At 37.6% G+C, this 16,014-nt stretch overlaps 1 protein-coding gene across 8 annotated transcripts in view; it reads right to left on the bottom strand.

Annotated features, from left to right (window-relative positions):
- Positions 1-11,455: 11,455 nt before the first annotated feature.
- The window catches only part of NTNG1 (netrin G1), a 157,543-nt gene continuing 152,984 nt past the window's right edge, over positions 11,456-16,014 (bottom strand). For all 8 annotated transcript variants that reach the window (XM_084528101.1, XM_084528103.1, XM_084528104.1 and 5 more), the window contains one exon: positions 11,456-12,676. In XM_084528101.1, coding sequence (XP_084384227.1) covers positions 12,450-12,676 — 227 coding nt within the window. In that variant the 3' untranslated portion in view covers positions 11,456-12,449. The remainder of the gene's footprint in view (positions 12,677-16,014) is intronic.

The raw sequence follows: 16,014 nt of genomic DNA, 5'->3' as shown, positions 1-16,014 counted from the left end.
TAGAGCTGGTCAGCAGAACAGCTGCAGTGCTTTGTGGCGCCAGCAAGAAAGCTGAGGGAGTGAGAGTGAGATGGAAATCAGGCTGGAGGAGTTGAAAGTGCAGGTGCATATCAGCAGTAAAAGTTTTTTCCAACAACCTTTTCTGGCACTCCCTGAAGACAATGAGCACAATGATGCCTTAATTTCACTGGAAACGGGAGCAGGCCCCCAGAGAAGTGGTGGGATCCGTAATGTAACCCCCCTGCTAATAGCTCTGTGAAATAGCTTTGGTGTTGACTATAGAAGCAGCAGCTGCGCACACTCTTGGCTAGAGAGAGAGAGTTGGGGAGATGTGAATATATGTGGGAACATCTGGTGTGGAAACTAATCAAACTGCACAAATTATTTTCTCTGCTCGATTGTTTTTCTCTGTGCCAAAAAGGAGAACAGGAGGTGAGTGTCAGGCCTCTTCAGACAGTGCAGCAAATGCTCCTAAAAGAAATCTTCTTTTCCTTCCCCTGAGAGTCCAGTTATTTTTCTTTAACAGGAATCAATAAGACACCTTTTTAGGAAAAGCAAAAGCAGCTACCCTTTGTAGGTTGGTTGATTTCCCCCCCTTTCCCCTGTCACTCACACACCCTTGCTAATCCCAAGCGTGTAAGCAGAACCACTTTCCTTTTTAGTCATTCATCTTCCTGCCTGGGAAGCCTTTTCTCTTGTAGGCTGCTGCGTGGAAGTGCTGGTCCTGCAGCAGGGATGGTGGTGGCCCAGTGGCAAAAATCAAACTAATAGTGAACATGAAAATTCCAGAAAAACAACTACAGAAATCCTTGCACTTCTGATGTCAGATTAGATAGATAGATAGTTTTGAGCAAAATATTATCTATTGTAGTCTGGTCTCTTTTAACCAAAGCTCTGCATTTTTTGTAACAGTAGTTGGCCTTTACCATGCAATACCAGCTTGTCTCATCAGCATCCAACACAGAGATCCCACCGTATCTAATTTATTGAAGTAATCGTCTTGCATCGCTCAAGAGCTGTTTAGTATTTGCCTAGGTTGTGATACAGGCAGCATGCCTGTGCGCATGAGGTTGGTATTTAGGTGCTGGGTTAAATGGGGTGTTATGTTCCCTGCAGACACAAGATGGCAGGCTAATCTGAATATGGAGGAGCGCACCGGGGTGACGAGTACTGTTCGTCTAAGTGTGCGTGTATATTTATGCTTATGCATATATACGTGTACACAGAAATAAAAGTGACAAAGAGTGTAATGATTAAACCGTAGATTTTCAAAGACGTCTAAAGAAGCCCAACAATCAATTCATTCTAAAGCCCGAAGATTTTTGCACTCAGTTTCTTAAAATGATTTGAAACTCTCAGCCCTTGCTGTTTTGTTGTAAGATACAATTAGGTAGAAAGTCTTCATACAATCAAGTTCTGTGCACTGTAAGTTCAAGGTTTCTGAGTTTGGCCTCTTGTCTAATGAGTCATTGGCCTCAGTGACTTCAGTGGGAATGGAGTTACGCGAATAATGACTCTGAAAACCCAACCAACACATGGCTTTAAGCAGGTTTTATAAACGCTACTTCCTTACTTGCTCATCATTGTTAGAAACAGAGAAAGTTGTGGTGTGCGTTAGAAACAAGATGTGTTTTTCGAGATTGTGCTGTGGGGAGCTTTTCTTTTTAATACCCGCTCCACATATCCTCCAATTTAGTGGAGAAACATTAGGCAGGTGAGACTCAATCAGCAACCTGACCTCCTTGAAGTAGTGGTGTGCAGCAAAAAAAAAAAAAAAAAAAAAAAAAAAATATATATATATATATATATGTATATATAAAAATAGGGACTAAGCTAAAATGTTTCTACATTAGCCAATGTTCTGATGTTTTTGAAAAATACACCAGTTCCTCCCCTTGACCTGCCAGTAACCATTATTTCTGCTGTCCATGTTACTGACCCTTTCACTTGCCCTCTGTCTGCATGATCACTCTCTGTGCTGTGTTCTCTGCCTCACGGCTGGTGGCAATCCCCCCTGTGTCCCTGGCTGAAAGGTGACGTGATGGGTGTTTTGCACTATACAATCCCATACAAGGGATTCCAGAAGGTCTATAAATCTTCTGTGCTAATAAGCCAATAATGGGCTGAGAAATATCCTTTAGTTGAGAGTACAGAGAAAAAGGATGATGTAACTTAGAAAGTGAATTGCAAATGAGCAGGTGGGTAGGTGATCAAACACAGTTATTATTTGTGTATGTTCACATAATATGGAGATGCTTCCCTACATAACAAAATTGAAATATTTGATAAGCCCTATAAAATCTTCAGGTAGAAAATAAAACTAAAATAAGAATATTTATGTATATATAATATAAGTAATATTGCCTGTATAATTTCAGTGCATCTAAGCTTATATAAATAATATTCATAGAGGTTAGTCCATCTTTGTTACCTTTGCCCTGCTGTCAATAGTCAATGCATTCTATCTCTTCCAGTTGCCTCTTTGCTCCTGCTCCCTTTGATTTGTACCTTTTTGCAGAAACCATTACTTGTCTGAGCTCAGTGTTAGAAGATTCAAGAATGCCAGTTAATAATAATTGAGGATAAGTGCTATGTCTTCAGCTGTGTCACACAGCGTGTAGACATGGATGTGCTAAAGAAACCTGCACTTTGAGACAAAGATCATAAAGAACCAAGAGTGGGGAACCTAAAGTTAGGCACACTAAAATCTTTACATGTGGATAAAAGTACCGATCCTGGATGGACCAGGATCTTCACGGATGCAGGAAATTGCTAGTGTCAATCTGGGGCAGAGCTGTGATTCAAATTGATGACCAATTTCCATGGCATTCATGAGAAAGATGTAGAACTTACTGTTCTTTTGTAAATGGATATGCATTTCTGTCATCCCAAATCCAACGTGTGGTACCAGTTGTTGAAGTGAGAGCGAATTTACTTGAGGGGATTTGCTTCTCAGGCACTTTAGAAATTTTGAATTACGCTATCTCTTCCTCCTTAATTCAGTCTCAGTCATGAAGCAGCCTGGGGGGCACTGTGACCTCAAACACAAATTATTTCGTGTTAACTCACTTTGTTTGCTGGGCACTGGTTCCCTAATAATGCGGTAGTTAGTTCCTGCATTGGCAAAGATACAGAGAATGTGAATGAAAGCAGCTTTTGATTTGAGTCATTTTAAATTGGGCCCATTTAGTTCATTTAGTCATAGTCATGACAAATTGGGCCAGAAGGGAGAAAGTTTCATCTATCAACCTAACAACCTGAGATGTCATTATTTTTCTCCTGTTCTCCTGAACTCTTGCTGATTTTGTATTGCTGCATGTGTCGGTGTCTGTTCCTTGTTCTCAGTGGATACCAAAGACATGCTAGGAAGCCTTTTACCAAGTTTTAGATGTTTCTGTAAGAAAAATGATGCAGGTTTAACAGCATGTGCAGGTATTTGTAGAAAAGCAAATGTGTTTCCCTCTTGGCTGTTTAGTTGTCTGTAACAATAATGTCATAAATAAATAATGTTTCCGTGAGGGAAAAGAAGAGATGTTTATCAGATAGAATACATGCCAGTTAGGATAACTCTGAACAAAATGTTAACACGGATTAAACAGGAAAACATGCTGCTGGCAAACAAATTGTTGGTGAAAACAGCTTCAGCTAGGGAGTTCCTTTCTCAGTTGGATAGAAATAGTGCCTGCCATGCAGACCAGCTTTTAAAATTAAGATGTTTGCCGTGAATTGCTGGGTCTGCGGAAACATTCAAATGAGAGTAACTTAAGTGCTGCAATAGAATAATGCACAACAAATAGTGCAAGGAATTGTACGAATGTTGCAGATTATGCTGGGATCACGGAGATAATGCCTGAGGGGATTACCTTTTCCTTTACTGAAATTGTTTTTCAAGGTGATTTAAAACCTGCCTCTGTTTTGCTGAAATCAAGTTAATGCTTTCCTTCGCATTTAGTGGCTCTGGACTAGGTCATTAATGAATGCAGATGGTCAGTCTATGGAGAATGAATCTGAATTGTCCACAGAACAGGTGCATCGTGTCCACTGAAGTTCTACGTGGTCTGATGCTATTTCCTCAGCCTGTTTCCTTATTCGAGGCCTGGTTAAGGATGCAAGGTTAGCTTGTCTTCATTCCAGTTCCATTAGGCTTCCTTTGCAAAGATTGACAGGTAGTGAGAGAGCATTGATAGCTTTTGCTGTACATCTCCATTAGTCAATGTACTAATTGCCTCACAAGATTTAGCATTTAGAAGCTTAAGTCAGCAGAAATAATGACAAAGCCATGTCTCTTTTGCTGTGTTTTTTTTTTTTTTTTTTTTTTTTTTTTTAAACTTTACAGTTGTGGAGAGCTGAATGTCTACTTCCTCAGAACTACCTACGTTGTCTTAGCCATTAAAAGCCATTTAAAAAATAAAATAGGCATATATATTAGGAAGAAAAAAGAGCTTCAATGCTATTGAAATAGATGCTTCAAGTTCAGCAAATGCTTAGTTTTTTTCTTAATTTTTTTTGAATGTTTGCTATCCTGAATTGAGTTCTAAATTAGTCTTTGACATCTGTTACAGGAATTTTACATTTGTAGTTTTCCTCTTTACTCTTAGAGGCATGTTTATGCTTGAGAGTTGGCACATTTTTAATATCAATAAATGGCCTTAATAAATAATGTGAAGATGGAAAGCGTGTAAGAATTCCTACTACAGAATCACAGTGATTAATCTGTGATTATCTGGTTATTGTTTATTTATGTACTGTGTCAACCTGCTGCACTTGGTACAAAACACAGGAAAAATCTGGTGGTTAATAGAAAGTGTGCGTATTGGTTAAGCTGGTGTTTATATTTGAAGAATGGGAAGAGGAAAAAAAGACAATGTTTGAAAGCAGCAGAAGAAAATGCAGAGACATTAGAGATAGATGAGTTATGAAGAAGGTAAGTATATTCAATCAGTTGCTCTCTATTGGCTTGAGGGTAATCTCTGTCATATTACAATGTACTGATTTATGGACTAATTAGTTGTACAAAACAAAAATATTTATAGAAAATATTTCTCTCAAGCAGCCACCAAACCAGCCAAACAAAAGGAAAATGGATTTTGTGTATTAAAAAATTAAATTCAATATATATTTATGAGCCCATTCAAAATGTAGAGTCGTTTTGCTACCAGATTTCCAGTAAGCAGAAATACCCATGCATCATAACCTAATTGTGTCAGTATCTAGGCATTTATGGAGGAAATTAAATGCCTAAGTTATAGGCATTTCCAGCTATTAAAAATATTGTATAATAATTTATAAAGTCATAATAGAATTATTATATGTGCCTTAATAAATCCAATAAAGTAAAACTCAGACAAGGAGGGGGGAAAAACAGATAGCCAATGTCTTCCTTTTGGAAGAGGATTTTAGTGTTTTACTGTTTTTTTGTTTATGCGTGTCTTCTAATTTCTCAAACTGCTTTGATGCCTCCAACTGTTTTGACTCATATATAACATCCCTTCAAAAAACTGTGGCTGTTCCTTCTAGCCTTAGACTGGAGTGCAAAAGAGAAAAACCCAACACAGCGCAATCGAATGTGTAAGGTATGTAGCACAATATTCAAACTCCAAGCATGGATGGCAAAGACAATGTTTTGGGAGGTGTAATGTAAAATAGACTTAGATAAGATAATTTGAAGTAAGTGGGTGGCAAATACATGCAGATGGAAGACTATTTAACTTCAGGCTTGTATAATTTGGATGGAGTAGGAAATTGTAGGTCTTAGTACTTAATGCGGTGGACGAGGTGTCAGAATTAATCTCTCTCGCTTTAATTGACTTTGCAAGGCTCTCAACATCTTCAAGCTTCAGTCTGCATGAACAAAATGGAAAGACTATGCCTCCCTGCTTTGCAGTAGTGTCATGAGGCTAACCTCAGTGAAGTCTGAGAGATACTCAGATGCTAGAAATCATCAGTAAGCGAGAAACCTGTCAAAAATTGTTCACCAGTAAATCTACATAGTTTAGTCATCATTCCTTACATCCTACTCAATGAGAGGATTGTAAAAGTAGTTGTGACTCGGTACCAGATCTAGAGAGGCAAAAGAGCACTGCCAAGACTAATTCATAAGTACCAATCCACCTACTTTTTGCCTGTGGGAGATCTCTAGAGCAAAGTCATAAATATATTTTATGAGGGCATAGAAAAAAACTCTGAAATTAAGGAGGAAAGCAAGCTGTAGGATGGCAAAAGAAAGCAGTATAATAAATGTAATTACTGGAGTGTTCTACCTGCCAGTTCTCTCATCCTACCAACCAACAGTAATTAGAGGCAAGAGATGTTAACGAGAAATGTATTGAATGAGTCAGTGTAGCCGTTCAGAGCCTAGTTCAGTCCAGTGTTGAACGTGGTGACAGCAGATGCCAAAAGAAGGCCTGGAGGGAACATGTTCTCTTTTGAACACATTTCATTTTCTGTATACTTCTGAGAATTACATTCCATGGTTTTGGAGGTGCCTGACAAAAAGCAGATGTAACCACTGCTGTGCTTTGCCCGCAGGGAGGCTTGTGACTTGGTTTCTTGAAAGGTGCTGAAAGCCAGCTGCTTTGTGAACATCTGCACTAGATGACCAGACTAGAGCTGCTAAATTCACGGCTGGTGCCAGCAAAGAGTCAGACAGAGTGGTGCGGATGGGCCTAGAGTCTGCCAGCAGATAAGTCGGCAGTATTTCACCTAGACCAGGAGGTGAAAGCCTTACCTGGAGAGCATCTTGTGTAAGCGAGGATCAAGTCCTGCAGTATCCAAATGAGGGATTAGAATGACAAATGCTGTGTCTGTGGAACTATTAAGTCTGTATAGTATCTAAATCTGTCCTTTTCCTGAGATCCTAGCATACTTCTCTTCTGGGGGCAACTTAAATTCTCTTTCTTTTTACTCTGCAAGTGCTGTGCTTTCTCCAAATATTGTAACTCTTGAAAACAGTGGACTTTTTGGCCTTTTTCCCTCCTTTGAATTTAAGCTTTGCATAACTCAACTACGTATTAAAAATTGCAATGATATATAAATCATTGTATATGTGGCTTTGCAAATTACAGTTGAATGATATTGAAAGACTTTTATTTCCTGTTCCACAAGAATTGAGAAAAGTTCACTTCGCTGTACATTTATTGTAATAAACACTTAGTAAGGGACAGACTCTAGGGATTGTGAATGTGGAGTACTCGTGAAAATCAGGCAGTTTCTGTTTCGAATACAAAGCCATCCAAATTATTGAGGTTTTGTCTTCCGTGTTACATATTTTTCTTAAACTTTAAACACGTACATGTAGGAATACACAAGTTCCTTTCACCCTAATCGATGCCTCTTTTTCTTCTTTTTGCGGAATAGTACTCTGGTACTCTGTCTTGAGCCTCTCTTGCAGACTTGAGCTGTAAAGGCTGTCAGTATACAGTATTGCAGCGACATCATCATTCTTGGAAGGCCTTGTTCAGACATACAAATGTCAGAATTAAGTTCTTAGTAATGGACTTCTTGGATGTCACAAAGACCTGCACTGAGAACTCAAGTGAAAATGTGAGAAGCAGTACTCATCTGAATTTGGTTTTGTGTTCACAAAACAAACATACCTCAAAACACACTCATCATCCTCTTTCCCCAGAATAACTGTTATTACTTCAGTTTCTCAACAAGGGTTTATCTAGTATAGGAATTGTATTACCAGTGCTAACAGTAAGCTTGAGCACGTGTATAGCAACTCCATTCAGCAGCATAGTGCAGGGAATTTAGGAAATGTAACGGGCACGTGCACACATGGGCTTGCACGTACAAAGGTTTTGACAGGGGAATGATGACCTTGGGTGAGATGTAGCTGTCTCCAGGTGGATGCAGGGCTGATGTCATCCTGTTGTGCTTTCTGTAGCTAGACTGTTGCTTAGTTCAACTGACTGCTGTGAACTCTGATTCAGTGCGCTTCCATGATGTGATCTTTATCCCGGTCCTTCTCAGAAATGGCAGCAACACATGCACAAATTCAATCCCGAAGCCCTTAGAGTCTGTTAGTTCTGCTGATTGCATAATATTAGTCTTTGCTGTATTCTCTGAGACCGTACAATTTCTCAAGTGCTATTTCATCATGTATATGTTTGGTTCTGCACACATAAAAATGGTCAGAAAAACCAAGAAGGGAAACATATGCTTTGTACTGGAATTTTGTCTGTTGCACATTGTGGCAAAAATGGTGCGTCTTAGTGAACATGCTGTACTGGTGATGAACCTTCATTTCATTAACTGAAATGCACCATATGGTGCAAAATGCTGCTGTTCTGCTTGTCTGTTTTGCATACACTTTTTACATTTTTCTTTTTCTGATATTGGATGATGGTAGGAAAGGTATTAAGTCGGTTAATATAAACATTTCTGTTTTATCATGTCAGATTTGGGTTTTGGTGGATAAATATTTGCATTCATAAATAATTAAACATACGATTTTTCTTAGCAATAAATTGATTGACCGTGTCTTAATATTTACGTCTGTAACTTTGCATTTCTAAGGACAAACATGAAGGCAGGGCTGGAGGCTGGCTGAAAATCTGGTCTTGCATATTTTATGAAAAATATTACTCAAATTTCTCACAGGTGAATAAACTGCATGCATGAATGAATCTAGTTAATTCAATAGTTTAATAAACCTAGAATCCCAATGAGGCTATAACAAATCCCCCTGGTGTCTTGGAGTTATGAAAAAGATGTATAAAATTATATGGAAGCAGAAGAGCTCTTTCTAAATATGAGGAGTCTTTTGCACATTACTTTTTTCTTCTATTCACAACATGAAATAACTTCTTATCTGTGGCTAAGTCGTGATAAAATATTACATCAATTACTGTTTGAGGGCAATATCTCAGTTTAATGTGAGTCCAACTAGATTTTCTTTCTTTGAATAGTTTTTGAAACAGTTACGCAGCACTGTGATAGATGTCTTCATCTTAAAGTCCTTTCGAGAAAGATGGCTATAGCTTCATGTGGACGTTTCTGTTGCTCCCTCATCAGGGAGCAAGACCTTGTCTTAAGCTGCACTGTCGTCAGATGTTAAACATGGGGATCCCAGATCAGAACGAATTCTACGGCTAGAAACACAGCAATTGCAAGTGGACCAGGACTGACAGATTTATCAAAATAACTGAAACCAATTTAACTGCCTAAGTTTAATTATGAATGTTAGGATTAAGGTCATTGTACTCTGAACCATGATCTAGACAACTAAATGATGTGGAGTTCTTGGATGGTAAGTCTTCTAGGACTGAGAATTATAACTTTACGGTAGGGTCCTTTTGCTACTGTCTGATACAGAACCAAAAAAAACAAAATCCCAGGTTAGTGATCAAGTTTTTTTTTTTTTTTTTTTTTTTTTTTTTTTTTTTTTTGTGTGTGTGTGTTGTGTATGTGTTTGCTATTTTACAGGCTGTCACAGGGACAAGATTACCCCCCTTCCAAGAAACCCATAATATGTTTGAAAGGGCATATGTTGTCAGGTGAAAAATAAAGCAACATTCCACATTATCATAGGAAGATCCCACTATATCTTCAGCAACAGGAATCTTGTTTCTTTTACAGTTTTTCTGAAATGGGAAACAGGTTCTGTCTTCATTTGCCACTGAATTCAATGAAGAAGCAGGTAAAGCAATGCCATGCAGTGTAAATCTCCTCTCTCTCAAGACGTACGAATTTTTGCAACTGTATTTGGCATAAAATAGCAGAAGCTTGCATTCAAAAATTTCACTTAGTGAAGTTTTGTGATGTTCAGAGGAAAAAATAATGAAGCTGAAGAAAATGATTGATAAGAAAACTTACCAGTGAATGTACTCCTAAAATCATGATTTTATTAATTAGGTGAGGGAGGATAAAACACACAAAAAGAAAGACATATACTCTGCACTGGTTTAGAAGATCATAACCACATGAAATTGGAATGCAGCTGAATTGATTATGATCTGATATTCATTATACTTCAGTACTGCTGGCAGAATGTCTTCTAACCAAATGTGCATAACATGCTTTCTTAGCACTTTCACAAAGCCTTAAGTTTATGACAGCTGAAGTGCATCTTTTCCAATAATTGCACAATCTGAGTTTAGTCTGTGTTAATAAGCATTAAGGAAACTTAAATTCCACATCTTAATATCAGAAATCCACTTAATTGTAAGTGTCTGGCTTTGCATGTCACGTATACTAGCGTTTATATTCCTCATTAAGTCTGCAGTATAAGTTTCTGCTTATTGTCATGAATGTCCTTTCAATGTATACCTGCAATCTAATGCTTACCAGCATTGGTAACCACCCAAGGTCTAAATTTTTCTTTGCCTTATCTTAGCTCAGGGAAACAAAGTGCTGATGTAAACAGCAGATATTCTACATGAAGGGCCAATGTTGACAGCCTGAAGAAATACCAGCATGTTATCTTCATCATCATCTTCATATGAATCTTTAAAGAAATGAAGACCCAGTGTGCCTACCTGTTTCTGGAGGGTGGGCACACAAAAGTTCCCTCAGCAGAAAGAGCTTAGCCAAGAAGGCAGTGCCCTAAATTGTGCTCTGTTCACCATTTGGAAGAGGCAGCCAGGTAGAATTTATTTCTCTCAGGAATTTTTCTTTTGCTGATTAACAGTTTTCCATACTAGGCTATTATGTTGGTAAAATATTTACAGCCATTATGATAAAAATTGCCAGGAAATGAATTCATACAGTCTTGCTACCTTTTGATCCAATCCCCCACTTCCCCCCCCGGACTTGGAAACACTGCTGTGGTTTTTCCTTGCCTCTCTATTCTTGCTATTCATTTCTGTCACACTCAGTAATTGGCCTAATAAAAGGCAGAAACAAGAATTTATTACACCTTGGGCAATACTTAAAACAAACTTTATTTGCTGGAGCAGCACTTTTTATCTACTTGCTGCTGTATATTTTGACACTCCTTCTAAATATTAAATTTGACTTTATTAAAAGTTAAATCTTATTTTTTTGATTGCTGCTGTTTTTGCAGTTTCATAGGCAGACTAGTACACATATAAACATCATTTTAATGACGCTTTTGGAGAAACAGTTTAAGCGGTGGCTATATCTACTTCATTACTGCCAAAATCCACAAAAATTGTATGATTTAAAGACTGGTTTCCGAAACGCCTTGTGAATTAGTTTGGAATAATTTCTGTGATGTCTTGAGAGAAGAAAGATGAGAACTATTCAACTTCTCACACCTCTTCCATGCTTAGGATTTGATGATTAGGATTTTGGTTTCCTCAAGCAAATGATATGCTTTGTTTCAAATTGTTTGCAAAAACAACGCCAGTAGTAAAAAATAAAAGTAGGTTAGATTGTTATGATGGAATTCCTACTGTTGAATCTGTTCTTTCATATACGAGGTGGTAAAATGATTTTTTTTTTTTTTTTCCTAAAAGGTCTTAAGAAATAGCAATACATAATCCTGGAATTGTTTATGCAGGAATTTTTATTCTTTGAAATCTTCCAGTGTTAAAGCAACAAGAAAACATTTAGAATGTCCTTTGGTGGAATCTTATTACACTTGTTATATATGTAAACTGATATTCTTTGATGCCAGCACGTTGCCCATACAGAGAAATCTCTGCACAATTAAATGAAAGGTAAAAGAAAAGGACTAAATAAAAAGTAATATTTTTCTCTTATCTGATTAGAATTAAATACGTTAACAAATTGTCTGGTAACACAAATAGGCAATAATACAAAAAATCTACATTGTACATTATTTCAAGAAAAATAACTTCATTTGAATACAAAAGGATAAATACACTTTGTCCTATAGCCACTCTTGTACAGTAGGTGAACACAGCATCTTACTGATGCAGTGCTGCTAAGGTATACAAGGATATGACTGGCTTGAGTTTTATTGAGGGGGCTGTTACACATGTGCATCACTAACATCAGACAAAGAAATCTTTCAACCAACAAGGGTTACAGAGCAACGTTCACTAAAGCACAGGTTGGAAAGGATTCAGGGACTGAAGCAGGCCAATATGGCAGCTTTTACAGATTTCCTTATACCCACAATGCACTGACAGCAAAGAATGCCTTTATTTGGTCGGTCCACACACCGGGCGGAGGTACAGTAGCGCACCAGAGAGGAGGAGCAAACATTTCTTAAATTCAGTTTCCATGTCTGGGGCTGTCGAAGCCCTTTGTCCTGTGTGAGCTCGGCAGCTAGCGCTGACTTGACGGAATAGGCCGCTGCCAACCCGTCTCGGGTCGCGGGGAACAGTCTTGACTCAGAGCACTGTCCGTAACTGATTAATATGGCTTAGTTCAGTTAGGCCTTCCTAGTTTGTATGTGGTAATTTTTTTGTTTTCCTTTTTTAAATTTCAGTAGCAAACGCTTGGGTTGTGTTTTGTTTTCATGTGGCACATTCTTTTGAAGCAGTCTGAATATGATGCCATCAACCATACGGAGCCTAGCATGTGCAGAGCCCAGTTGCTCCTAGTAGGGCAGTCAGCAGTAATAGGGGACCGTGAGATATTGCCTCCTGGCCGGAGTTTTGGCTGCAGCCTCCTGGATCCCTTTCGCACTTCAGCTTCTCACATAAAATGCCAGTGTAGGCTGGAGGGCACTGGCACCGCACGTTGTTGATGCATGTTCCTCCGTTCTGGCAATGCAGGAGCTCATTGTCACATACATTTGCTGCAAGATAGCAGGGGAGGGAGGGAGAGAAAAGCAGAATAAATATAAGTTCAGCTACAGAAGAAAGTCTGCACTAAAATCAGAGCTAAAACACTAGTGGCTCATCTCACGCCTCCCTCCTCTTCCTGAGACATGTAAGCAGGGGACATGTTCTAGTTTTTAAAAACTTCAAGTCTGAATTTGGTTTATTTGCTATTTTCTCTTCATTATTGTTTTTAAGCTGTAGTCTTGGAGAATCTTATCCACTTCAGACTGCTGAATATTAATTAACGAATTAATATTAGTAATGAATTAATAATGAAATACGAAGATTAATGCCCACTTTGTGCCATTGGCTGCAATTTTATAGTTAGTACTGAACTGGAACTATAGGTGGGTTTGTTGTTACTTGAAAGAGGCAAGGTGCTTAAGGCTTTTGGACAACATGAGCAGTGGTTAAAAATGCAATGTGGCTTTGCTGAAGTAAAAAGATCTGTGTGAGAAGACAGGATTTTATAATCAAGAATTGCACATATCAGTGATCTGAAAAAATATGCAAAAAAATAAGGCAAGCACAGGCAGGAATATCAGCATGCTATTTGATGGGGATTTTATGCTATGTACAAATGGAAATAAAGGATCACGTTGTTATTTCCATTACAGATCAAATATTTATTTTTAACTAAGTTTGTTGCTTTGGTACAAAGGTATCTGACAAAACTATCTTAGTTAGACATTGTAGCCTGATATAACAACTTCAGAAATCAGATTTGACAAAAGATTTGAGAGAAAGTAACACAAGCAGTGGTTTTAGAGAGGTGCATCACACTTTGTATATAAAAATTTGGCAGCTTTTTATTTTTTAACTGCTAAATATCAGTCAAAATATTTCACTCGGTAACTATATAGAAACAAGAGGAATGTACTACTTGAATGTGTCAATCTGTGTTTTATTCCAGAGGAAAACACTAGTAGAATATGTGCTAGCTTACAGCTCTGTCTTACATGAGAGTGGTGATTTTAGTAAATATTTTGCACCTAATATTTAGGCAGGATGTAACAGAAGAAATTTTCCCTTAAGGAATTAAGGAATGGTTTGGTTGAGACAAACTTAACGTTATATGCTGTTTATACAAATATTAGCCTGGAAATAACCTTATTCAGGATAGGAAGAAAATATTCTTCCTTTTACTTTAAACATATTGCTATTTAGTTCTACAAAAAGTACAGTTTTATAAGTGTTAACTTGTTCTTAAAACCAACCCAAATATTATGAAAACTAAAATCCAAACAGTGTATGTCCTTAAGTGATAGAGGTCTACATAAATATATACAATTTTGCGTACCAAGAATGTTACTGGCAATCTTATCTGTCCTGGCTTGCTTTCAGAAAAGACATTTTCTCAGTTTGGAAGGGCTCAGACAACTGCTTTCTAATGTTACGCATCCTAGTGGGCCAAATACTAATGCAGTGTTAGAAACTCACACAGATGTACTTGAGAGGGAGCAGCTAAATGCTTTTTTTTAGTGATAACTTCATTAATCAAAGCTCCATACTAATGCTCTGGAATTGGAATTGTCCAGTTTATGAACTGTGACATCAAAACTTGAATATTAAGGTGCAACAGACAATACATGGGGGGCATCCATACATCTGAATTTGATGTTCTGTATATTTGTTATAACAAAGTGTTTATTATGCACAAGGAACAGTAAATCACAACCAAATAAATGTGGTGAGCTTAACAACCCAGAAAAGTATATTGGCAACAGGAGGAAAAAATGAACTGGATTTTAAGTCAATATTTGAGTTATATAGCCTCAGTTATAACAGATAATTAAAACTGACCTTATTATTCATATTGTATATATTTAGGCATATCAAATGTAAAATCAAAATAATTTGCCTGATAGTACAGCCGTTGTACCTATTCGTTCAGGACTACTCATTGCTGGGATGCTTCCTACAATTCAGGCAATGAAAATGGTGAAATATGCGTCCCATCAATACTGACTGTTTGTCTTGAATAATTGGGTGGAAATCAATAGTGAATTAAGTACCACTTTTTAAACAGCAGATCAGATATTTCACTTTATGTTTGGCCCTGAATATATTGTCCCAAATTTTCCAAGTATTTAGTAATACAAATTTGTTTACCAATAGCTGTACCATTTTTAAACTTATTTTGACAACGATAGCCTGTTATTTTGGGAGGACATCAACCCAGATGCTGATTGTATTGTTACAGACTGCTGGATATGGGTGACTGTACTGTCTGACACACTGTTGCAGGCTGCTATCAAATGCCTCTAATTATCATTATAATGTTACAGACACAAGTTTTAAATCAGAGTATTTCTTAATTCTTTAAGACACTTAAGAGATGGATCAAAAGCTTCTCTTCGGTATTTCCTGTGTACTGTTTTTGCCCACAGAAATGCAGAAAAGTGAATACAGTAGAGTTTAATATTCTTAGCAAAGTACTTGCAGCTGGAAATTATTGAATTGTTAATTTTGTGTTATCAAAGCTTTTTTCCCTTAGTTTAATCCTGTGTTTCCTTCTCTTGCACCCACATACGTACACAAATCTTTGTATTATGTAGATAGCAATTGTGGTGATTTGGAAGCAAAACAGTTGTGAAATGAAATCTCTTTATTTTTTGCCACTTTTGTTTTAATTTTATTCTGACCAACTCTAATACCATTCTCAGCTTTAAGAGGGCATGGCAAGGCTGACTTTTAAAACTTAAGTATTAACTAATTGTTAGGTAACCATTATTACATTTTTTCAGTTTGGATTTGGATTTGCTGTAGCTAATGAGTGTAGCACATCAGCAACATAGAAAGACGTATGTTCACTGGAGCGTTTTCACTGAAGTTTAGAACAAAATGTATTCCTGAAATACAACTAGTCCCCATTCTGCCAAGACAAAAGAAAGGCAAGTATATTGTTTGGTGTTTTGAAAATTAGTAATGTTTCTAATGTTAATGTGATATTTTGCTAGGATACATATTATAACACATTTTAGAAGTGGCTTCTCTGTTTCGCTCTGAGAAGGCAGCTGCTGAATGGGGCCAGGAGGGCCAGGAAATTGGAGACCCCTTGCTCTGTGTTGAAGTCCAAGGAGAACTGTTGTAACTCATGCTGGAGGGTGCATGTAGGTCGGTGGAGTCCAGCATGTGCCTGGCAGGGTTTCCTGCCCATTGCACCCTTTCTGCCTTCTACCTAGCATGCTCTGGCCTACTCTTATACACCAAGCAGTGAAATACTGCCTCTAGTGCTGAGAGATGTTGAACTAACTTTGCTTTAGCTCTGTCATTGGCTATTAAAAGTTAACAATTAATGAAAAGCCCTTTT

Source organism: Aythya ferina (genome assembly GCF_964211825.1).
Source record: "Aythya ferina genome assembly, chromosome: 8".
Lineage (NCBI taxonomy): Eukaryota > Metazoa > Chordata > Aves > Anseriformes > Anatidae > Aythya > Aythya ferina.
This window is presented reverse-complemented; position numbering and strand designations above follow the sequence as displayed.